Here is a 25,282-nt window from a genome sequence, read left to right as displayed (position 1 = left end):
ATCGTTGATAAGCTTGCACAGGTCCCAGTGCTGAGAAATGATCTTGTTCATGAGCTCCGTGTCGATGTATTTCAGTTTTACCTGAGAAGAAAGTATTTTGGTTGATCTTAATCCAAAATCAACTATAGTTTAAATAATCGTTTAAACTTGGATTAATCTTAATCCAAAGTTTTAAATTAACTAATCATAGTTTTATCAATCGGTGAAACTTGGCATCGGATATTAGAAGACGAGGGGACAGGAGGGTACATGGACAATAATAATAAATTGTCCGTGTCCAATAATTGTCCATTTATTATTGGACAGTGAGTCAACGGTGAAGGCATGAAAAGTAAAGCATATTGCTTGAGGCAAAAGTGAAAAGATGTTGAACCCAAGAGTTTTCCTTCTAATTCTCTTGAGTAAATCACCTCTGATCTTTTACTGCTATTAATCACATAACCAGATCTAATTACTATTAATTTTACTAATTACTATTAATCACAAAGGAGCTTTTCAGTCCTACGTCAAAAGTATCTGGGAATAACTATTGACTTGCTATATATTCACGGGATAATAGTTTTCTTGTCTTTCATCAACTCCATCAACAACAATACTTTCAGTCGAACTACGAAGAATCCACGAAAGACAAACATGCATAAGACTTACCATAGCCTCCAGTTTATCATTGATATTCTCATACGACTTTTGTATGGCAAGGCAGAGCGTCAAAATAAGTATATCTGTCACTAGAAAGCCACTGGAATTGATAAAGTGAAGCAGCAGTTGAACCAGTGGCGTAACCACGAGGTTAAAGCTGGTAATGAGAGCGTAAGTGGATATAAAGATGAGAACGAAGTATTTGTGCACCCAAGAGATGGGCAGTTTGTTGTGTTCCAGATAGGATTGGGTTTTGAGAATGATCTGGCGTTTGAGATCCCGACAGTTGAAGAGGGCGAGGAGGAGAGTTCCTGAAATGTTTCGTAATTATGTATATTGTGATTTGTGATGAAAAACGACATCGATGGATATGAAGAATATCTTGAAATAACTCTTGGTGGAATCGTTACTGTATATTTGAGAGACCTTTTCTATGCCCAGAGGAATCGGAGTATGTTTTTGGAAATAGTGGAATTGGTGTCCATTGGAACTCGAATTTTAGTTCAATCGGAAGCTATTGATTCTTTAACCTATTGCCTATTGATCTATTCTATTTATTGACTTGGTAATCGTTTATTGATCTATTCCTTCTATTCCTCTATTCAGACCTTTTGGGTTACTAAGAAGCTGTTTGCTCTAAAAACTCATTTTGAATTTGTAATAACAATATTTAAATATCTATCACTTTAATTTTCTTACAGGACATTGTATTTGCCCTAGCCCATGCAACCGGCAAGACAGGACGCTACACACTGATAGAGAGGTTCAGAAACAATGAAAGACTGCTAACACCTCAAGATCATCCTATTAAGGTAAGAAAAAATATCAAACACATAGATAAATCTTCACTTTCTATTATCAATAGGTATCTCTAATCAGGTACATACTAAAAAAAAAGAAAGTAAATAAATAAAAAAAAAAAATCTTTAGCTCTTCTATAATTTTTTTTACCAACCTCCTCTTCCCATTCCATTTCTAGGAGCTCTTGAAACTTGGTGAGTATGCCAATGAAGTGCACTTCATTCTACAACGCTCACTCCAATCAACACCAAACTGTGCTCAGAAATGGGTCCAAGGGTCATCTCCCTCTAGTCAACCAAACCAGCTGATTGGTTCCCCAACGACCCATAGTCAGTCACTCAGTTCCACAAACCAATACTCAAACTATGCCACCAACAAAGACGTAAGGAAGGCTCTATTCCCCGATGCGAATCATATGGACAATAATTCTGACCTTAGTTCTCCACTCAGCTCATTGAGTTCTCACACAAGTTTACGGACAACACCTCGGGAGGAGAAAAGTCAGTCAAGACCATCTTCATATCACCAGGATGGGAATGGAAAGATGATGCCCGTGTCTCATATATCTCAACATAACTCTAGTCAGGTAAGTTGGTCAAACCAAAATTATCAATCCAACTAACAAATGAAATAATGGGAATTTTGTCACGGAAACACCATACCTAATAATCCTAATTGGCTATTGTTAAAACTCAGTGGTGTGTGGTTTTCTGTACCTATATATTTTCATCAGTCATCAATACATATATATTTTGGTTGCTGTAAGTTCTATAGATAAGTAGAACATTCCTGGACAGCTTATCCAAGTTTTTTGCTCTCATCAGAGGGAAGTAGTCCTAACCCATCAGCAGGGAGTAAGAGTAAAACTATCCTATGATATGATAGATATAATGAAAACACTGTTGGAATATAGATTTTTATTATTAGGTACTCAAGTACCTATTGAACTGACAGAAAACTAAAAAAAAGCTTCAGAGAAGATTGAAAAGGAAATAATGAGTTTCCAGGTGGAAGGAAACTAAAGTTTAATTAAGGTACGTAATATAAACCAGAAACACCTGCCATGAAAACCTCTAATCTTCATTCTAGAAACTAGAAATCTATACTCTAGGGTAGAGGCTGTTAGAACAATCTAAGTAATCCAGGGAAGTCAAAATCATAATGAAAAACGGTTTGAAAATCGCTAATTTTACGACTGACTCAAGGTAGAGACTTGAAATTTGAGAAAATAATAGAAAATGGTATGTTATTTAACCCATTGCGTACCGAGCCATTTTCACCTGATGACCCCAGGAGACCAGACTTTTTTTCATCAATTTCACCCGTCTATCCGTAAAGATCTCAGAACGATTGAGGGCCGAAATTTTTGGAAAGGAACTTGGCCTTATTTTTTACATTTATGTTTTTGGTGGGATAGGTAATACTCGAAGCTCGAAACTTCACCCCCGATTTAAGGCCACCCACTCACTATCAGGTAGATCTGACAAGTACACCTGATCAGGTCCTCCTGTCAGGTCTACCTGATAGTGAGTGGCTGGCCTAAGAATCCTATGTTCGCTCAACTGGGGTGGTCTGTTCCTATGAGGCAATGGTTGTGTTAAAGAGGAAGTTTGAGAAAAGAGTGATATTGAATGACTTATCCGGTATTAGATACTGTATAGGGTAAGTGTACCATTTATTCGCCCACCTAAAAAACGTACCATTTATTGGCCCACCTGTACCATACGCCACATTAGTCTGAACTCGACGAACTTTTTCAATAATTTGGTCAAACCAAAATTATTAATCCAACTAACAAATCAATCTCTCCAATCCAACTAACAAATTAAATAATGAGAATTTTGTCACGGAAACATCCTAATAATCCTGATTGGCTATGGTTAAACCTCAGTGGTGTGTGGTTTTCTCTACCTACATAGTTTTATCAGTCATCAATATATGTTTGCTCCAAGTACTGTATAGTAGAGCATTCCTGGGCAGCTTATTCAAGCTTTTTGCTATCATCAGAGGGGGGTAGTAAAATTAGAAAAATAAATGTGGGCAGGTGGGCCAATAAATGGTACGTTTTTTAGGTGGGCGAATAAATGGTACACTTACCCTATATTGTAGGACTGTAGGTACATGTTGGGGTTTTGTTTACCGGAATCTCTATTCTACCACCTGTTCAGTTTAGGTAAATAGAGGCACGGAGCAAGTCAGTCATGCAGCGCTTTTTGTCGGGCACAAATGAAATTTCAACCAAGTACTTAAGAAGCTACCCACCGAGTTCATCAGCACTATGGTACTCGAGTATAGTATAAGTTGGTCAAACCAAAATTATTAATCCAACTAACAAATCAATCTCTCCAATCCAACTAACAAATTAAATAATGAGAATTTTGTCACAGAAACATCCTAATAATCCTGATTGGCTATGGTTAAACCTCAGTGGTGTGTGGTTTTCTCTACCTACATATTTTTATCAGTCATCAATACATGTATATTTTGTTTGCTCTAAGTACTATATAGTAGAGCATTCCTGGGCAGCTTATTCAAGCTTTTCGCTCTCATCAGAGGGGAGTAGTCCTAACCAATCAGCAGGGAGTAAGAGTAAAACTATCCTATGATATGATAGATATAATGAAAACACTGTTGGAATATAGATTTTTATTATAAGGTACTCGAGGACCTATTGAACTGACAAAACTAAAAAAAGCTTCAGAGAAGAAAATAATGAGTTTCCAGGTGGAAGGAAACTAAAGTTTAATTAAGGTACATAACATAAACCAGAAACACCTGCCATGAAAACCTCTAATCTTCATTCTAGAAACTAGAAATCTAGGCTCTAGGGTAGAGGCTGTTAGAACAATCTACTCCAGGGAAGTCAAAATCATAATGAATTCCATATGACTTCCACTTTATAAATTAAAAGCTTGCATCAAGCAAAACAATTGTTTCACAACACCAGAAATAAATCTACTATTTTTCCTCAAAGACAGTCCAAGATATTGCGCCACCAATAATAAACCAGCTGTCTTCAAGACAGTACAATAAATTATCGTAGATATCTACTTATTAAAATCATCTGATTTTTTTTTAAGCTATCTTTTCCTTAAAATTATTATTATTATTTGTTAAAATCATATTGAGTATTGAGAAAAAAAAGCTGAAGTCAAGCAGGAAAGAGTGTAGACAAAGTTCCAAGCTCTCAGTTAGATCCTAAGAAGCAACTTTCACTCTCATTTGAAAGTGGACTGTGGTCATTTTATTTTTAGAATAAACAGGGTGTTAAAAGATTCATCTTGTGAACCAGTGAGTGAATGCTTGATTAGGTACATTCATAAATTCACGCCTGATTTATTTGATTGGATTGTACAGGGTGGTAAAATGATTTTCGAGACAAATTTCAGATTTCCTCTTGGAATATTTACTTAGCTGTTAGATTGTTTAGAAGTTTAGAGTTACTACTGAAACCACTGTCACATTATCTTTTACGATGTACATTTAATATGTACATACATTATTAAAATGCTTTCCCAATTATATTATCTTTTTCAATAAACAGGGTGTTAAAAGATTCATCTTGTGAACCAGTGAGTGAATGCTTGATTAGGTACATTCATAAATTCACACCTGATTTATTTGATTGGATTGTACAGGGTGGTAAAATGATTTTCGAGATAAATTTCAGATTTCCTCTTGGAATATTTACTTAGCTGTTAGATTGTTTAGAAGTTTAGAGTTACTACTGAGACCACTGTCACATTATCTTTTACGATGTACGTTTAATACATACATTATGAAAATGCTTTCCCAATTATATTATCTTTTTCACGGTCAGAAATAACATTCTTAATGGAGTGTTAGGCAATGTGTAGGAAAATGTCGCGTCAACACATGAACTTCCTCAAAATAGAGTCACTTTTCCATGAATAAATTCTTGTGTCATTCAATAGATAATAACATTAATAACACAAAGTCCATCTTGTATAAGCCTAGTCTATCCTGTATAAGCCCACAGAACCAAGCAGTCCATCTAATAAGGTATCATAGGCAGGTATTACATAGAATCAAAGATTTTTACCTGACTGGACTCTCGTGTTTGCAGACACATTATTAACTTTCATGTCTCGAAGATTATTGAGAACCAGTCAACCAGAGAATTGTTTCTGCTTAAGTACAAGTTGTCTGATCTCTAATGTGTTATGTATAGGTTTTTATAACTTGGTTGACATTAAGTTTACTGATAACTGCCGACATTTAATGTGTTTTCAGGAGGTCAGTTTACTTTCAAAAAAAAACAATTCTGAATTTGAATTTGCATAAGAAGTTTTGTTGCTTTAGTAACTTTAATTATACTACTTTTCAAAAGTTTAAGTAAACCTAATTTTATAAGTTCTTCATGACGTAATTTTATAGGATAGAAAGTTCACGTCCATATCTATCAAATAAATAAAAGGGTATTTTTAATCGTGTTGAGCATACTGAAAGTTTGTCACAAATATCGCTCCCCCATTATTACTCATAGATAAACTTCATGACTCGAACCACCAACCTCCAGAGCCAAAGTCCAACGCGTTAACCACTGCACCACTGAGGTACTGAGGTTGGTTCTATCAAATAAATATTATCATACCCCTTTTATTACACATAGATATAATAAATACCTACCATCCTGTCAAATCTCAAGTTTTCACGACCGAAATAAAGACCTACCGTCCTGTCCTGTTAGGTTTCAAGTTTCATCGGAGTCCACCGAGCTAGTCAGTACTCTACCGATTTAGATTCTACCAAGTATTGGTAAAAGACATCTACTATGTTTGGCCCATACAAACAGAGATCTCGAGTTGAATAAAAGCATGTAGGTAAAAGCAATTTGTTCTAATTAACTTGTAATGTCTAGTAGGTAATTTATACTCCCGTATGGTTTGTTTTTGACCAGGATCTGCAAAGCAATGGCGGAGGAGGAGACAATGGAGGCAATAATTCCCCCGGAACTCCCAATACAACTCTCGTGTACAACTCACAACATCATCAATATAGGGAACTGGTTCGTCTGATCAATCTACAACGAGACAAACTGTCCTCGCAACAAATGGAACTGACGAGGTAAGACATGAAAAATCTATCTGTTTAAAGTGCAAAGCCATCTGTTTTATTTACTAGTGGCTCCTTTAGCTGTGTAGTACCTACCGATTTAGAATAATGCTCCCAGGGGGTCACAAAGGCCCGATTGAGCCAAAAATTTAATGAGCAAAGTATACGAGGTAAGACATGAAAAATCTATCTGTTTAAAGTGCAAAGCCACCTGTTTTATTTACTAGTGGCTCCTTTAGCTGTGTAGTACCTACCGATTTAGAATAATGCTCCCAGGGGGGTCACAAAGGCCCGATTGAGCCAAAAATTTAATGAGAAAAGTATTAATTTCCTTGAATGTTAGATGTGTTTGCCAGTTTATATAGGGAACTGGTTCGTCTGATCAATCTACAACGAGACAAACTGTCCTCGCAACAAATGGAACTGACGAGGTAAGACATGAAAAATCCATCTGTTTAAAGTGCAAAGCCATCTGTCTTATTTACTAGTGGCTCCTTGAGCTGTGTAGTACCTACCGATTTAGAATAATGCTCCTAGGGGAGTCACAAAGGCCCGATTGAGCCAAAAATTTAATGAGCAAAGTACTAATTTCCTTGAATGTTAGATGTGTTTGCCAGTTTTCATCAAAATCAGACAATTTGTTCAAGAATCATGCTAAGACATAAGAACAAACAAACAAACAGAAAAAAATGCAGTTGGAAGTTGAAACTTAGAGTACCTATGCGTTTTGCCAAATTTCATCATCAAAATCGAACAAACCGTTCATGAGTATGGATCCTGCAAAATGAAAAGAAAAATTGTCAAGTTAAAACTTGGAATTGCCTGCACCTCACATCGTTGATAAGCTTGCACAGGTCCCAGTGCTGAGAAATGATCTTGTTCATGAGCTCCGTGTCGATGTATTTCAGTTTTACCTGAGAAGAAAGTATTTTGGTTGATCTTAATCCAAAATCAACTATGCTAATTACCTGATAGGGGCAAATAATGAAAGGAGTCCCTGAATAATATTAATAATAAATAAATAAATAAATAAATAAAAAAATGCAGGGATTTTTTTTTTCAAGCAGGGATTTTTTTCCTTCAGATGTAGGGATTTTTTTTCCATCCGGCAAGCTGGCAACAATGTTTTGTTTTGCTTCAAAAAAATCTGAACTGAAATCAACTTTTTTTTTAGCTGCTGAGAGTGCTGAGTGCTGAAAACAACTTTATTAGTAATTTAGATTAAATAATAAAAAAAAATGCTGGGATTTTTTTTTTCAAGAAGGGATTTTTTCCTTCAGATGCAGGGATTTTTTTTCCATCCGGCAAGCTGGCAACAATGTTTTGTTTTGCTTCAAAAAAAATCTGAAATCAACTTTTTTTTAGCTGCTGAGTGCTGAAGCTGAAAACAACTTTATTAGTATTATAATTTAGTATTCTATTCAACTTTCATAAAATTCAATAATGATTGGATTTACCTTTTCAATAAGCTGTGCATTTGATTCTGTCAGGTAAGAGAATTCATTCACTGAAACAAGTGCTACTCACAGGTGATTATCTCTTCACACATCAGTCATTTTATGGGCAGGGGTCTTACTAGCCTATCCCATTAATAGCTGTGCATTTGATTCTGTCAGGTAAGAGAATTCATTCACTGAAACAAGTGCTACTCACAGGTGATTATCTCTTCACACATCAGTCATTTATGGGCAGGGGTCTTACTAGCCTATCCCATTAATAGAGGATACTAGGATAGGTTTTTTGAAAAAATACCTACATCTTCTATTCATCATTGAAACGGAAGTTCGTAGGTTGATTTGTTTGTTATTTTTTAAACCCATTGTTTTAACATAGAAGTGGAGACATGGGTATTAAAATAATCTGGTAATCTGATTGAAAAATACCTACATCTTCTATTCATCATTGAAACGGAAGTTCGTAGGTTGATTTGTTTGTTATTTTTTAAACCCATTGTTTTAACATTGAAGTGGAGACACGGGTATTAAAATAATCTGGTAATCTGATTGGCAAGAGAGTTTTGTGTGAAGGAACTTCATTGTGTACCTAGTTGTTAACTGATCACTAGTAAGAAAATACCTACATCTTCTATTCATCATTGAAACGGAAGTTCGTAGGTTGATTTGTTTGTTATTTTTTAAACCCATTGTTTTAACATTGGAGTGGAGACATGGGTATTAAAATAATCTGGTAATCTGATGGGCAAGAGAGTTTTGTGTGAAGGAACTTCATTGTGTACCTAGTTGTTAACTGATCACTAGTAATTGTTATTTTAATTATTTTATAAATCTAAACTTCATTGGTGTCTAGCTGTCTAGTGTTTGTAGTTCATGAGGCATTTAATTAATTAATTTTAAAATAAAATGGAATAAATAGGTACCTAGAGATAAAACATAAAATACAAATTCAAGTGTTCAATACCCACAGTCAGCAATCATTCAGTTTACACATTTAATAATTAAATTTATCAAGTTTACCTAGCTTCCGTTGTTTTGTCAATATATTTGGCCAAATAATGTCACATGTAGATGGTTCACCTATGTATACCTACTCTCAAATGATTAGGTAATCATAAAACATATTTGTCACCTTTTGATGTAATTTTGATTTTCAGGCACCGCTGAAATTTTGCAGCTTCAGTAAATACACATTGGCATAAGAAATTCAAGATTGTCACAAATCAAGTGATGGAACTTAAAGTGTGGGTTGAGGGGATGCAGAAAATTGTCAGTGGAGTTACAGAGAGCACTACTTGCCAGGTAAGTAAGAAGTGGTATATTTTGCTAGAAGAAGTTTATAAAAAGGCAAATAATTTTGGGACAAAGAGATAAGATTGATCAGGGATTTATTCAGACCTTTTGGGTTACTAAGAAGCTGTTTGCTCTAAAAACTCATTTTGAATTTGTAATAACAATATTTAAATATCTATCACTTCAATTTTCTTACAGGACATTGTGTTTGCACTAGCCCATGCAACTGGCAAGACAGGACGCTACACACTGATTGAGAGGTTCAGGAACAATGAAAGACTGCTAACACCCCAAGATCATCCTATTAAGGTGAGAAAAAATATCAAACACTTAGATATGTATGTACTTAGATGTTCCTATAATTTTCACTTTCTATTGCCAACATAAAAAAAAAAAAAAAAATCCCTAGCTCTTTTACATGGCTTTTTATTTTATTTTAACCAATCATCTCTTCCCATTTCATTTCTAGGAGCTCTTGAAGCTTGGGGAATATGCCAATGAAGTGCACTTCATATTACAACGCTCACTCCAATCAACACCAAACTGTGCTCAGAAATGGGTCCAAGGGTCATCACCCTCTAGTCAACCAAGCCAGCTGATTGGCTCCCCAACAACCCATTGTCAGTCACTCAGTTCCACAAACCAATACTCAAACTACGCCACCAACAAAGACGTAAGGAAGGCTCTATTCCCCGATGCAAATCATATGGACAATAATTCTGACCTTAGTTCTCCACTCAGCTCATTAAGTTCTCACACAAGTTTACGGACAACACCTCGGGAGGAGAAAAGTCAGTCAAGACCATCTTCATATCACCAGGATGGGAATGGAAAAATTATGCCCATGTCTCCTTTATCTCAACATAACTCTAGTCAGGTAATTTGGTCGCACAGGTCCCAGTGCTGAGAAATGATCTTGTTCATGAGCTCCGTGTCGATGTATTTCAGTTTTACCTGAGGAGAAAGTATTTTGGTTGATCTTAATCCAAAATCACTTAGCTTTTTGTCGGGCACAAATGAAATTTCAACCAAGTACTTAAGAAGCTACCCACCGAGTTCATCAGCACTATGGTACTCGAGTATAGTGAATAGCAGCATGGTAATCCGGATGACCGTGTATAACATACGAATAACCAGGTCTATACCGAAAGCTTCGTTCACATCGTTGATAAGCTTGCACAGGTCCCAGTGCTGAGAAATGATCTTGTTCATGAGCTCCGTGTCGATGTATTTCAGTTTTACCTGAGGAGAAAGTATTTTGGTTAATCTTAATCCAAAGTGTCTTGATCCAAAATCAACTAACCATAGTTTAAAGTTTAAACCATCGGTCAAACTTGGGTTAATATTAATCCAAAGTTTAAAATCAACTAAGTAATCATAAGATGAGCTTAAAAATGAGCATGGGCAATTGGGGAGTCTGTTAAGCACTTGAAAAAGTAAAGTATATAGCTTGAGGCAAAAGTGAAAAGATAGTTCACCCAATCACCCAAGACTTCTTCCTTCTGATTCTCTTGAGTAAATCACCTTAATCCAAAGTTTTAAATTAACTAATCATAGTTTTATCAATCGGTGAAACTTGGCATCGGATATTAGAAGACGAGGGGACAGGAGGGCACATGGACAATAATAATTGTCCGTGTCCAATAATTGTCCATTTATTATTGGACAGTGACTGTCAACTGTGAAGGCATGAAAAGTAAAGCATATTGCTTGAGGCAAAAGTGAAAAGATGGTGAACCCAAGAGTTTTCCTTCTAATTCTCTTGAGTAAATCACCTCTGATCTTTTATTGCTATTAATCACATAACCAGGTCTAATTACTATTGATATTTTACTAATTACTATTAATCACAAAGGAGCTTTTCAGTCCTACGTCAAAAGTACCTGGGAATAACTATTGACTTGCTATATATTCACGGGATAATAGTTTTCTTGTCTTTCATCAACTCCAATACTTTCAGTCGAACTACCAAGAATCCACGAAAGACAAACATACATAAGACTTACCATAGCCTCCAGTTTGTCATTGATATTCTCATACGACTTTTGTATGGCAAGGCACAGCGTCAAAATAAGTATATCTGTCACTAGAAAGCCACTGGAATTGATAAAGTGAAGCAGCAGTTGAACCAGTGGCGTAACCACGAGGTTGAAGCTGGTGATGAGAGCGTAGGTGGATATAAAGATGAGAACGAAGTATTTGTGCACCCAGGAGATGGGCAGTTTGTTGTGTTCCAGGTAGGACTGGGTTTTGAGAATGATCTGGCGTTTGAGATCCCGACAGTTGAAGAGGGCGAGGAGGAGAGTTCCTGAAATGTTCCAGAATAATGTCTAATTAACAGGCAGATCGAAGGATATGAAGGAGAGTACGAAAGTATTTGTGAACCTAGAATGTGGGAGGTGCGTATGCATACTCGTATACTGTTCCACCCTCAACCCCCTTTTTGCAAGGTTTCGCTTGATTCAGTAGTAGATGCGCTCCAAATTTTAGACATGGGCCCTTAAATGTCCCTATGGGGTCTCTATCGCGCCCGAAGGGGCTGCGGAAGTGGATATACGCCAGTGATTTGCGTGAAGGGACTTCCCATATTTACGGATTCCAAAGAATATCATCTATTTACCTATTCTATTGATTGAAATTCTATTCTATGTATTCCTCGACTCACTCTCTATTCTATTCCCTAACTCACCTGTCGGTTGAATAATTCGATTCACCGATTCGACCACGTCCGAACAGAAGTTCTTCTTGAAGCAGTTGTCGAAGTTGGCGGCAATCTTGGTCTGAATATAGTTGACACTGAAGTAGACCACAACCAAATTGATCGCCATGTTACACACCCAAAACGGCACCGAATACTTGTCGATGAATATGAGCCCTAGGGTGTTGCTACTCCATAAGATGGGCTTGAGAAACTCTGCATTGTTGTGCTCTTTGATGGCCATAGTTGGAAAATGATTTTTTTCCTATCCGCTACCTTGTCTACCTTTTCTATTCGATTTCGGGACAATAAACCCTCCTCTTGTAGTTCCCTCTACTAACGCTATAGTTGACACTGAAGTAGACCACAACCAAATTGATCGCCATGTTACACACCCAGAATGGTACCGAATACTTGTCGATGAATATGAGCCCGAGGGAATTGCTACTCCATAGAATGGGCTTGAGAAACTCTGCGTTGTTGTGCTCTTTGATGGCCATGGTTGGAAAAAGGTTTTTTTTTTTCCTATCGGCTACCTTGTCTTCCTTTTCTATTCGATTTCGGGACGATAAAACCCCCCTAAATGCGACCACACCACCCAAGAGTAATAGAAAGTAAAAATTTTGACCGATTGGACTGTGAGCTTGCAAATCGACTGCACTCTCAAAAGTAGAACAATTCGGTAATAATATTGAGTGCCTACTTTAGTCATTGCTGGCAATGTGTAATTTTCTCTTTAGGAAATAACAATGACATTATCTTGACTTTTGAATATGTCAGCCTTCGACAATATTACTTTGTCTTCATCACAAACAGTACTAGCAATGTATCAATACTTCTCTTATCATCAGGGGCGGCGAATCCTTGGATGTAAGCTAGAAATTCAAACCAATTTTTCTCTCTTTATTGTAATTTATAAAAAATATTAAATTGTTCCAAAATAGGTAGGTATATTAGTAAGATCTTTTTTCTTTAACTTAATATTATTTACCAAAAAAGAGAAATTATGTCGATCGTAGCTGCCATTGCATTCAAAAACACTGGAAAAAGCATATCTAACCAAACCCGTACTACCGTACCCGTATATCCATACTAACATCACCCCCACCCCCCATTTCTCTGCTTGCAGCACTCTCCCCACTCTCACTCCTCCCCCTCCGTTCCCCTCCACAACGGCACTCCCCCACGCAGTAAGGAGGGAGGACAGCACTTGTCTCCGCCCCCCTACAGGGAGCCTCCACCCCCCACCCAGAGTCCTGCCCGGGTATCCCCTCCAACTTCGCTAACCACGATACGAGTCAAACCAAAGAAGATTATTATGAAGGTAAGTTAAACCCAATAAAGGCAACTCTAACGGTGAGGGAAATACTATACGAAGTATTAAAAACAGCCGTGTTAGTGATTATCTCACTAGGCTTGTATATCGGAGGTCCCAAGTTCGATTCCTGACAAAGTCGGAGTTTTTACGGGTCTGTTTTTGAAATACGGGGTGCACTCAGGACAATTGCGTAGCTTGTTAGAGAAGCGACCAGTAGTGGTATTACCAATGTAAAAATATTGATGAAAAATTGGATGTATTGCACAGAAGGCTAATAAACAGGGTGTTAAAAGATTCATCTTGTGAACCAGTGAGTGAATGCTTGATTAGGTACATTCATAAATTCACACCTGATTTATTTAATTGGATTGTACAGGGTGGTAAAATGATTTTCGAGACAAATTTCCTCTTGGAATATTTAGTTGTTAGATTGTTTAGAGTTAACTACTCAAACCACTGTTCCTTTTCTTTTACAATGTACATTTAATACATTATGGAAAAGCTTTCCCAATTTAGATTCTACTAAGATTCTTTCGCGGCCAGAAACAACATTTTAAGGGTGTTTTAGGCAATGTGCAAGCAAATGTAGCGGCAACACATAAACTTCCTCAAAATAGTCTCTTTTCCAGTGTAAAATTCCTGTGTCATTCAATACTAACACTAAGTCCATCTTGTATAAGCCTAGTCTATCCTGTATAAGCCCACAGAACCAAGCAGTCCATCTAATAAGGTATCATAGGGAGGTATTACATAGAACCAGAGATTTTTACCTGACTGGACTCTCGTGTTTGCAGACACATTATTAACTTTCATGTCTCGAAGATTATTCCTGCACCTCACTTCATTCGTTAAATAAGGGCATGGTAGTGTTCATTAGCAGGGTTCTGAAGGAGCTCTTCCACCCAACCACATAATTGTCCTTCTCCACCATCAGGTATGACGCCGAGATCATGTTCTGGGAGGGTAAGACCCGGGAGCAGCAACATCAGATGGAGTACATAGCTGAGGAGAGTCTCAAGATAGAAGCTGCCGGTAGACACACTGAACAAGTGAGTAGAAGGTCCCGGGGGAGGGTAAGCCCCGGGAGCAGCAACATCAGATGGAGTACATAGCTGAGGAGAGTCTTAAAATAGAAGCTGCCGGTAGACACACTGAACAAGTGAGTAGAAGGTCCCGGGTTCGATGTCCACCATCGACAAAAAATTCGCACTCGTATTTCGATTGCACATATTTCAATGGGAGTTTTTACCCAGCACCTAAATGTTCAGTGCATCTTCTTGCCCATGGGTCCAGTAAGAACGCACTTGCTGCTTGCTATTCAGAAGGTTCCGGGCTTGATTCCCAGAGTTGACAAAAAAAAAAAAAAAATGTACTCGTATTTTTATTGCAGATATTTTCATGGGGGTCTCTATGTTATATTCGTGTTAGTCCATCACCTGAATGTTAAGTATTGTGCCTTTTTGCCCATTGGATGAGGTACCTACATACTACGAGAAGGGTATGCTACGACACAGATGACACGAGTCTAATGCATTTTATGTTTGTTTCTCTCCTGCACCTCACTTCATTCGTTAAATAAGGGCATGGTAGTGTTCATTAGCAGGGTTCTGAAGGAGCTCTTCCACCCAACCACATAATTTTCCTTCTCCACCCTCAGGTATGACGCCGAGATCATGTTCTGGGAGGGTAAGACCCGGGAGCAGCAACACCAGATGGAGTACATAGCTGAGGAGAGTCTCAAAATAGAAGCTGCCGGTAGACACACTGAACAAGTGAGTAGAAGGTCCCGGATTCGATGTCCGTCATCGACAAAAAATTCGCACTCGTATTTCGATTGCAAATATTTCAATGGGAGTTTTTACCCAGCACCTAAATGTTCAGTGCCTCTTCTTGCCCATGGGTCCAGTAAGAACGCACTTGCTGCTTGCTATTCAGAAGGTTCCGGGCTTGATTCCCAGAGTTTTGTTGTTTTGTTTTTAGAAGGGTCCGGGGTTTTTTCCCGAGGTTTAAAAAAAAAAAAAAAAAAAAAAAAAAAAAAAAAAAAATGTACTCGTATTTTTATTGCAGATATTTTCATGGGGGTCTCTATGTTATATTCGTGTTAGTCCATCACCTGAATGTTAAGTATTGTGCTTTTTTGCCCATTGGATGAGGTACCTACATACTACGAGAAGGGTATGCTACGACACAGATGACAGGAGTCTAATGCATTTTATGTTTGTTCCTCAGGCTATCAAAGGTCTTGGCTCCGTGGAAGAAGAAAATGAGATTGTGCGACAGCAAGAGAAAACCCTCGAATCTGAAATAACGCTGCTCAGATCTAAACTGGCCAATTGTGAAACCGAACTCCTACAGTGTAAAAACAAAATCAGGTAAGAATTTTTCGACCTTTTTTTAGAGGATTGATTCGTAGATTCGTATAAGCTTAACCCAACTGTTAGGGCTGTTTGCCCCTACATCTAAGCCTCAGAGTGGGCTTTTTGTGTTAAGCAAGGTTGAGGATTTATAAAGGGAAAACTACTAAAAGGTCTTATCGTTCCGAAATTGAAGAGAGGATAGGAGAAAGCCAGCCGTTCCGAGAACAAACCTTAGGTATCTGTTAAGGATAAAATGCGCCACAGGCAGGAATCCAATCCCGATTTCAAGGCAGGCGTGCTACCTTCTAAGCTAGGGGTCGCCAACCTTTTGTGTCGCGACCTACTCAGATGACTAGGACACCCTTGCCTTCTTTTTAGCTTCCCGAGCTTCTTTTTAGGAACCAAAAATTTACGACATATGTAACAACGTAAATTTTTGGTTCCCCTAAGAGTTGCTCTCAACTTGTGCGACTGTCTGCGAGCTACCAGAAAACCTCTCGCGAGCTATCGGTAGCTCGCGATTGACGGGTTGGCGATCCCTGCTCTAAGTGAACTAGATTGGCTAATACTGACTTTTCACCTCCGTGGATCATTTATTTATTCACAACAATATACGGGCGAACACTTTACGAACATATAAATGTGTGCCCTAACCAAAGCCTAAAAAAAAACTACTAACTAAAACAAAATAAATAGTGCCCCAACCATTATAATATTATAAAGAACTATTATCTTCATGGATTAATTGCAGACTTCTCATGGAGGAAGTTCAATTTGAGCAGCGACTCCTGGCCAAGGAGTCAGAAGAGCGACATCATATGGAGAAATCATTGCTGAGGGAAGTAGAACGTCTTCAGGGGGAAGTGGATCAAGCACGACACGACACGGAAAGTGCAGCCCAGAGTGGAGATAAAATTGCTAAGGAGGTAAGTGGAGAAAATTATTTATATATTGATAATTTGACAGTCATATTCGGTAACAGGCAAAAAAGAAAAGGAGCCTTCTGGAGCCGCGTAGCTGCCCTTTTAGGAAATTCGTTGTATCGCTCTAACTGTCGAACGAGTTTTCGTATTTTGATAAAATTTTGTAAATACCTTTATTTAACACCTTTTATTCACCCTTATGTCCTTTAAATGTTCCCATCTTCTAATGAACGCTAGCGATTTGTGTAAATGTCCTGCCACGGAAGCCAGCATTGATATTGTAGCAAAATATTTGGATGCTTGGGAAAAAATCATTTACTTTTCATGTTAATTTTTGCATTTGTAAACAACATATTTAACACCTGAAAGATATTTGCTGGACAATTTATTCACCCTTATGTCCTTTAAATGTTCCCATCTTCTAATGAACGCTAGCGATTTGTGTAAATGTCCTGCCACGGAAGCCAGCATTCCAGCATTGATATTGTAGCAAAATATTTGGATGCTTGGGAAAAAATTATTTACTTTTCATGTTAATTTTTGCATTTGTAAACAACATATTTAACACCTGAAAGATATTTGCTGGACATTCAACTTTTCCGATTTTGGTGATATTTGGCAAATATACTTGCTTTATTAAGACATTTGCTGGATAGGCCATAGTTTCTAAACGTTCAACTTTCAATGAGTTGTTATTTTTAAATGCTCGGAGTTGACTATCAGGTCATTTTCCCTAAAACCTTCAATGACATAATATTTATGTATATTTCAGGTGGCAGCATTGGAGAGCCTGATAGTTGAAAAGAAGAAGCAGCTGGAAAAGTTGATCAGGGATATGAAGGATGCCAATCTGCAAAGTCTGACCATAGCGCCCTCTGAAGAATTGAAACTTCTAGTGGATGGTAAGTACTTTTAGTAGATGAGCGACACTTCTAGTGGATTTTACATGTTACATGATGTGTAATTGATTGATTTGACGCAAAAATGACTTATAGGCCATAAGAAATGTCTAGATTATAAGTCGCTTTTGCATCTTTTTTTTTTTTTTTAGAACCGTTTGTTCGATTTTAATGAAAGTTGACAATGAAGTCAAAGTTGATTAGTTTTGACCTCATTTGCCCCTCTAAAAGGTTTCATTTACAATTTACAGTATTACAATATTTAACTGGAACTGTTGTTCTCTTACAGGTGCCAACAAGTTGGGCAGTACCAGACGGATGATTGGGTCTCCAAGACAACTGGAGAATGCAGTGCCCACTAGCAAGAACCCACATGGCGTGTGGGTTTAACCCTGTCCTCGAATTGTGTGGGTTTAAGCCACTCAGAATCTACTCAAGATGCAGTGGAAATTTCCAGCAGAAGTATGAATTTTAAATCCTTTTACGTATGAAGTTTAAACCCTGTTACGTATAACGTACGTATTAACCATCTCATGTTCTGAACTGCCAAATGAGTTTAAACTTAGTTTAACTCTAGTTATTGGATTAAAGCAATCAGATTGCCTGAAAAGTTTGAAATCAACCAATTTGTTTAATCCAAGATTTAAAGTTAAACTAGGTTTAAAATCAGATGGTAGTCCTGGCCATCAGATGAAGAAAATTGTGCGGTTTTAACCCAAGCTCTTTCTAATAGATCAGTTGCGCTTACTTGGGTGATGTTTCAAAGTCATAGAGCAGGAAAAATGAGGACCAACGTCACGGCATACGCTTCCGTATGCCAGCGTATGCCGTGACGTCAGACGTTTTGCAAACAACTGTCGGTAGTCGGTATTGCTCCACTAGGAATGTGCAAATGAGGAAAGTCGAGTTCTGTGATAAAACATTCTTCAAACATGTAGTTTTTATGTAATAAAGACAGGATGTAGACAAGCTAGTATTATTTAAATAATTATTCGAGACAGCTTTAATAATTATTTTTTTATACACTTAATTAATTATTATTGAATTATTGGCTTTCATGACTTCGTTCATAGCGTTTAATTTAAAATTTATTTTTTTTTTTAATAATGTGCTAGGAATTTTATTCAAGAACTCCTTTTTTGTTAGATTATTTTTTCTTATTGTTTTGGCGCCTAATTTATTTTTTGACTTTTTTGTTATGAATTAAACAAGTTTCTACCACTTACCTTCTTTTATGGGAATAGGATTTCGGGGGAGAGGTAATCCACAAAAGACTCTGCTTTCCCTAATTTTCAGTCGTGGAAAATGGTACAAAGTCTTTTATACGCGTGGAGTTAAAGTATTATGTCCGGGGTCGTTCCTAGAACAGGTCCTCGGATATTGGGTTCACATAATGAAAAAAATGTTCGTCTGAAATTCGTCTCATTAACACCACACTCATGAAGTTTGGTCTTAGAACTTATGAAATGCCCTTTAGAGTTTCTAACGGAAATTTTGTGAAATAAGCTATTACCACTCCAATGGATATTCAATTTTTATTCTTTCATTGATCTCTTTAAGTTTAAAATTTTGACTATTACTGCCTTTGAAATTATTTTATGTTATTAGAGTTTATAGTTTTTATTAGATGGATCTATTATTTAATATAATTATGTTTTTCTTGTTGCTAGAAATGAGGTAAATCTAGAATGGATCAAAATGTTTTGGTGGAAATCTGTCATGTTGTTTTCTGTTGCAAGAGATCGGGTATTAATGGCCACCGGGTCTACAAAGTGAGTTTAAACTCGAGAGAAAAAGGTCTTGCTTGGTAGTAATTTAGGAAATGCCTAAGATTATTAAATTGTACGTGGTTCAAAACACTGTAAGATGGTAGAATAAGCCTGCTTTCCATTATACCCTGTTACCTCCATGTTTAGGTGAATCTGTGATAAAACAATTTTATTGAAGTTATATTGCGTTTCCAAGCGGATTTTCTAGCGAGTTTGACTTTTTTCTTACATTTACCTCATTTCTTCTTATTACTTTTTTTTTACATAATTATCTTTTATTATTTAGTTTTTTTTCTTTTTGTTCTTTTATATTTTTATTTTTCTCACTGTTCACAATATTTTCTTTTTGTACCGAATAACATCAGTACAAGAATAGATAAAATTACCACATAAATTGTTTTTTCAAGCACTTTCACGTGATAAGGTCTACTACACCTTCGTATGACTAGGTCCATATTTCAAAATTATAGATTTTTTTCAAATATTTTGGTAGATTTTATTGTTGCTGATGATTTTTTTCGCACAAAGTGCACTTTTTTGATCAATTCGTAAAATATCGAGTAAACATGTGATTTGGAAAAAGGCCTTTACAATAGAAAAAATTAAATTAATTGCCTTTAAAAGCTGAAATTTAAACTCTGAATAACACATAGCACGTGTTAAATGCTAATTCTTTTTGGCAAAGTAGTTGTAGCTTTATTCTTCAAGCCTAAATGTTCATTCGCTGAGTAGTAAATTTGCAAATCCATTCGAGACAATAAAAATACTATTCTAAGAGATTTGTAATTAACAATTTGCATTTACAGCGAGTTATAGGGTGTCATTTAAATGGTAAAGGGGGCGCTCGTCTCGTAATAGGGTAGAGGCGGGTTCGAAACTCATTCCCAGCCAAAATACGGGTTTTTATCCTTATTAGTTAAACAGTATCGGTTGTGCAGTTTGCTAAGGTTAAATGGTAAAGGGGGCGCTCGTCTCGTAATAGGGTAGAGGCGGGTTCGAAACTCATTCCCAGCCAAAATACGGGTTTTTATCCTTACTAGTTAAACAGTATCGGTTGTGCAGTTTGCTAAGCTAATGAGTGGATTCTTAACAGTTGGACTTCGGTTTGACTCCTATAGGAGACGTAAAAAAACCGAGTCAAAGGCAGACTTCATTGGCCAATTAGATTTTTTCTTTCCTGTGCTAGTGGTTAGGAATGCTTAAAGTTAACTAATTAACTACTCCCTTTACACTCAAAAGTGTGTCATCATTTGAGGAACTCCCTGTACTTTCATCGTCGTAATGTTTCGGGTTACCTACCCGCTGTTTAAACGGTTTAAGAGAAGTGATTTCTAAAAAAAAAAAAAAAAAAAAAAAATGGGTAATTAATTCATAATAATAATTAGGTGTGATCTGCAAATTGTGATTACATATTATTCTGAGTAGGAAGCAAATGCTTGCGAAGCTTCGCTAAATGTCAGACAAGTATAATTCTTTATTTATTAATATTGTTATGAAACCAAGTCGACTTATGTAGATATTTACATGTATTTAATTTGATCTATTAAAAGTTTGCCCTTTTCTAGGCCGGTGAACTCCAAGTCTGTGATATATGAGGAGGACTTTGAAAAAAGGACATTTCCTGTAGTTTTATTTTTTTAAAAAAACTCGATATTTGGCATGTCTCTGCTAAGATTTGAACCGCAATCCCTCGGTTATGTTGTACGTTAAGAGCTTCATACGTCAACAAAGACTAAGTACGGTACATGTGCTTTTTCCCGCCCCCCTACAGGGAGCCTCCACCCCCCACCCAGAGTCCTGCCCGGGTATCCCCTCCAACTTCGCTAACCACGATACGAGTCAAACCAAAGAAGATTATTATGAAGGTAAGTTAAACCCAATAAAGGCAACTCTAACGGTGAGGGAAATACTATACGAAGTATTAAAAACAGCCGTGTTAGTGATTATCTCACTAGGCTTGTATATCGGAGGTCCCAAGTTCGATTCCTGACAAAGTCGGAGTTTTTACGGGTCTGTTTTTGAAATACGGGGTGCACTCAGGACAATTGCGTAGCTTGTTAGAGAAGCGACCAGTAGTGGTATTACCAATGTAAAAATATTGATGAAAAATTGGATGTATTGCACAGAAGGCTCTTAGAATGCTGTGATATCCACAAAAGCTGAGTAAAAGTGGCTTAAAAGACATCTACTATGTTTGGCCCATACAAACAGAGATCTCGAGTTGAATAAAAGCATGTAGGTAAAAGCAATTTGTTCTAATTAACTTGTAATGTCTAGTAGGTAATTTATACTCCCGTATGGTTTGTTTTTGACCAGGATCTGCAAAGCAATGGCGGAGGAGGAGACAATGGAGGCAATAATTCCCCCGGAACTCCCAATACAACTCTCGTGTACAACTCACAACATCATCAATATAGGGAACTGGTTCGTCTGATCAATCTACAACGAGACAAACTGTCCTCGCAACAAATGGAACTGACGAGGTAAGACATGAAAAATCTATCTGTTTAAAGTGCAAAGCCATCTGTTTTATTTACTAGTGGCTCCTTTAGCTGTGTAGTACCTACCGATTTAGAATAATGCTCCCAGGGGGTCACAAAGGCCCGATTGAGCCAAAAATTTAATGAGCAAAGTATTAATTTCCTTGAATGTTAGATGTGTTTGCCAGTTTTCATCAAAATCAGACAATTTGTTCAAGAATCATGCTAAGACATAAGAACAAACAAACAGAAAAAAATGCAGTTGGAAGTTGAAACTTAGAGTACCTATGCGTTTTGCCAAATTTCATCATCAAAATCGAACAAACCGTTCATGAGTATGGATCCTGCAAAATGAAAAGAAAAATTGTCAAGTTAAAACTTGGAATTGCCTGTACCTCACTTCATTCGTTAAATAAGGGCATGGTAGTGTTCATTAGCAGGGTTCTGAAGGAGCTCTTCCACCCAACCACATAATTTTCCTTCTCCACCCTCAGGTATGACGCCGAGATCATGTTCTGGGAGGGTAAGACCCGGGAGCAGCAACACCAGATGGAGTACATAGCTGAGGAGAGTCTCAAAATAGAAGCTGCCGGTAGACACACTGAACAAGTGAGTAGAAGGTCCCGGATTCGATGTCCGTCATCGACAAAAAATTCGCACTCGTATTTCGATTGCAAATATTTCAATGGGAGTTTTTACCCAGCACCTAAATGTTCAGTGCCTCTTCTTGCCCATGGGTCCAGTAAGAACGCACTTGCTGCTTGCTATTCAGAAGGTTCCGGGCTTGATTCCCAGAGTTGACAAAAAAAAAAAAAAAATGTACTCGTATTTTTATTGCAGATATTTTCATGGGGGTCTCTATGTTATATTCGTGTTAGTCCATCACCTGAATGGTAAGTATTGTGCCTTTTTGCCCATTGGATGAGGTACCTACCATACTACGAGAAGGGTATGCTACGACACAGATGACACGAGTCTAATGCATTTTATGTTTGTTTCTCTGTCCTCAGGCTATCAAAGGTCTTGGCTCCGTAGAAGAAGAAAATGAGATTGTGCGACAGCAAGAGAAAACCCTCGAATCTGAAATAACAAATTGACGCGGATAGTGAAGATATCCAGACTCTGTTTGATGGCAGCCCGATTCCGCTCTTCCAGGGCCAGTTTGAGGTTGATTTCGCGAATGATGATGAGGGTGCGTTTGCCCTCGGAAGTGAGCTGAGAGCCGCGGTAGCAGGTGTAGAAGATTTTGAACGCGAACATGAACACTTCGAAGGTGTGCTCGATCAGAACCAACATGGCGTACTGACCTGGAATAGATTGAAATTGTTGAAATGGATGAGAATGTTAGGTAAAGAAAACATATTACACCTGGAGTATATTGAAAATAATAGGTCAGAATGTTGGACATAAAAAGGAATATTAAAAAGAAGGAACTTTTAGTACTGTTTTCCTCCGACTCGATTTTTGTCATGTCTCTGCTAAGATTTGAACCGCAATCCCTCGGTTATGTTGTACGTTAAGAGCTTCATACGTCAACAAAGACTGAGTACGGTACATGTGCTTTTTTCTAAGGAATTCATCTCTGGTAGATCTCAATGGTTATTTTGACAACCTGAATATCACCACTTAGTCCAAAACTACACCGCTTTTTGTCGGGCACAAATGAAATTTCAACCGAGTACTTAAGAAGCTATACTCACCGAGTTCATCAGCACTATGGTACTCGAGTATAGTGCGCGAACATGAACACTTCGAAGGTGTGCTCGATCAGAACCAACATGGCGTACTGACCTGGAATAGATTGAAATTGTTGAAATGGATAAAAATGTTAGGTAAAGAAAACATATTTCACCTGGAGTATATTGAAAATAATAGGTCAGAATGTTGACACATAAAAAGGAACTTTTAGTCCTTCAGATCTAAACTGGCCAATTGTGAAACCGAACTCCTACAGTGTAAAAACAAAATCAGGTAAGAATTTTTCGACCTTTTTTTAGAGGAGTGATTCGTAGGTTCGTATAAGCTTAACCCAACTTTTAGGGCTGTTTGCCCCTACATCTAAGCCTCAGTGTGTTAAGCAAGGTTGAGGATTTATAAAGGGAAAACTGCTAAAAGGTCTTATCGTTCCGAAATTGAAGAGAGAAGGAAAAGGATAGGAGAAAGCCAGCCGTTCCGAGAACAAACCTTATCTGTTAAGGATAAAATCCGCCACAGGCAGGAATCCAATCCCGATTTCAAGGCAGGCGTGCTACCTTCTAAGCTGGGGGTCGCCAACCTTTTGTGTCGCGACCTACTCAGATGACTAGGACACCCTTGCCGAGCTACTTTTTAGGAACCAAAAATTTACGACATAACAACGTAAATTTTTGGTTCCCCTAAGAGTTGCTCTCAACTTGTGCGACTGTTTGCGAGCTGCGAGCCACCAGAAAAACTCTCGCGAGCTATCGGTAGCTCGCGATTGACGGGTTGGCGATCCCTGCTCTAAGTGAACTAGATTGGCTAATACTGACTTTTCACCTCCGTGGATCATTTATTTATTCACAACAATATACGGGCGAACACTTTACGAACATATAAATGTGTGCCCTAACCAAAGCCTAAAAAAAACTACTAACTAAAACACAATAAATAGTGCCCCAACTATTATAATATTATAAAGAACTATTATCTCCCGAGTATGGCATTTAGGGCCTATGCCCCAGACGGTCTCCAACCTCCCCTTACAACCGTCCCAGTCCTCCGGAGCCCTATGGCTCACGACTATGTGTGACGCCCTATGGCTCACGGCTATGGGTCTCATTTCACTGCATATTTCGTCTTTGGCGACAATATCATTTTAGACAGAAAAAATATTACCTACCTATTTGAATTCCAGATACTTAGATTTTTTGTTGATTAAATTCAAAAATAAATTAAATTAAATTTATTTTTCAATCCTTTGTGTTATTTATTTATTCATTATTATTATTATTTTAATATTCTCAGGTGAAATTCTAATAGAATTCAAATTTTTAGAAGTGTAGAACAACCTCTTTTGTAATATTAAGTACTTACCTATGTGTTGAAAAAAAAAAAAAAAAAAAAAAAAATGGGTAATTAATTCATAATAATAATTAGGTATGATCTGCAAATTGTGATTACATATTATTCTGAGTAGGAAGCAAATGCTTGCGAAGCTTCGGTAAATGTCAGACAAGTATAATTCTTTATTAATATTGTTATGAAACCAAGTCGACTTATGTAGATATCTACATGTATTTAATTTGATCAATTAAAAGTTTGCCCTTTTCTAGGCCGGTGGACTCCAAGTCTGTGATATATGAGGAGGACTTTGAAAAAAGGACATTTCCTGTAGTTTTATTTTAAAAGAGAGCATTTTTTCATACATTTTTATCGAACAGTGGCCCGTTTTTTCCAGACTTCCTTAATTGTATAAAGGGATATTCGGATTTGTATAAAGGGATCTCTCAAAAGATGAAGGTGTGATGGATAGATTCTAGCATTCCACCTAGTCAGATTTTGCAGTTTGTACAGAAAAAAAAAAAAAAAAAAAAAAAAAAAAACCAAAATTTTAC

General features: G+C 37.3%; 2 protein-coding genes across 2 annotated transcripts; both read left to right on the top strand.

Moving 5' to 3' along the window:
- The first annotated feature begins 7,908 nt into the window (after positions 1 to 7,908).
- Positions 7,909 to 20,506, top strand: LOC103511787 (ras association domain-containing protein 8). The gene is made up of 12 exons (XM_026825445.1): positions 7,909 to 8,006; positions 9,128 to 9,272; positions 9,462 to 9,572; positions 9,733 to 10,140; positions 13,091 to 13,285; positions 13,909 to 14,009; positions 14,214 to 14,328; positions 15,509 to 15,651; positions 16,388 to 16,562; positions 17,332 to 17,461; positions 17,748 to 20,174; positions 20,299 to 20,506. Exons 2-11 carry the CDS (start codon positions 9,201 to 9,203, stop codon positions 17,846 to 17,848), a joined length of 1,551 nt encoding a protein of 516 aa, XP_026681246.1. The 5' UTR covers positions 7,909 to 8,006; positions 9,128 to 9,200; the 3' UTR covers positions 17,849 to 20,174; positions 20,299 to 20,506.
- Positions 20,507 to 20,972: 466 nt separating this feature from the next.
- Positions 20,973 to 22,804, top strand: LOC103511786. The gene is made up of 4 exons (XM_017445115.1): positions 20,973 to 21,092; positions 21,544 to 21,710; positions 22,202 to 22,316; positions 22,718 to 22,804. Exons 1-4 carry the CDS (start codon positions 20,973 to 20,975, stop codon positions 22,802 to 22,804), a joined length of 489 nt encoding a protein of 162 aa, XP_017300604.1.
- Positions 22,805 to 25,282: the final 2,478 nt, after the last annotated feature.

Source organism: Diaphorina citri, unplaced genomic scaffold (genome assembly GCF_000475195.1).
Source record: "Diaphorina citri unplaced genomic scaffold, Diaci psyllid genome assembly version 1.1 scaffold753, whole genome shotgun sequence".
NCBI lineage: Eukaryota > Metazoa > Arthropoda > Insecta > Hemiptera > Psyllidae > Diaphorina > Diaphorina citri.
The sequence above is the reverse complement of the archived record's forward strand: the minus strand, read 5'-3'. Positions and strand labels throughout refer to the sequence as shown.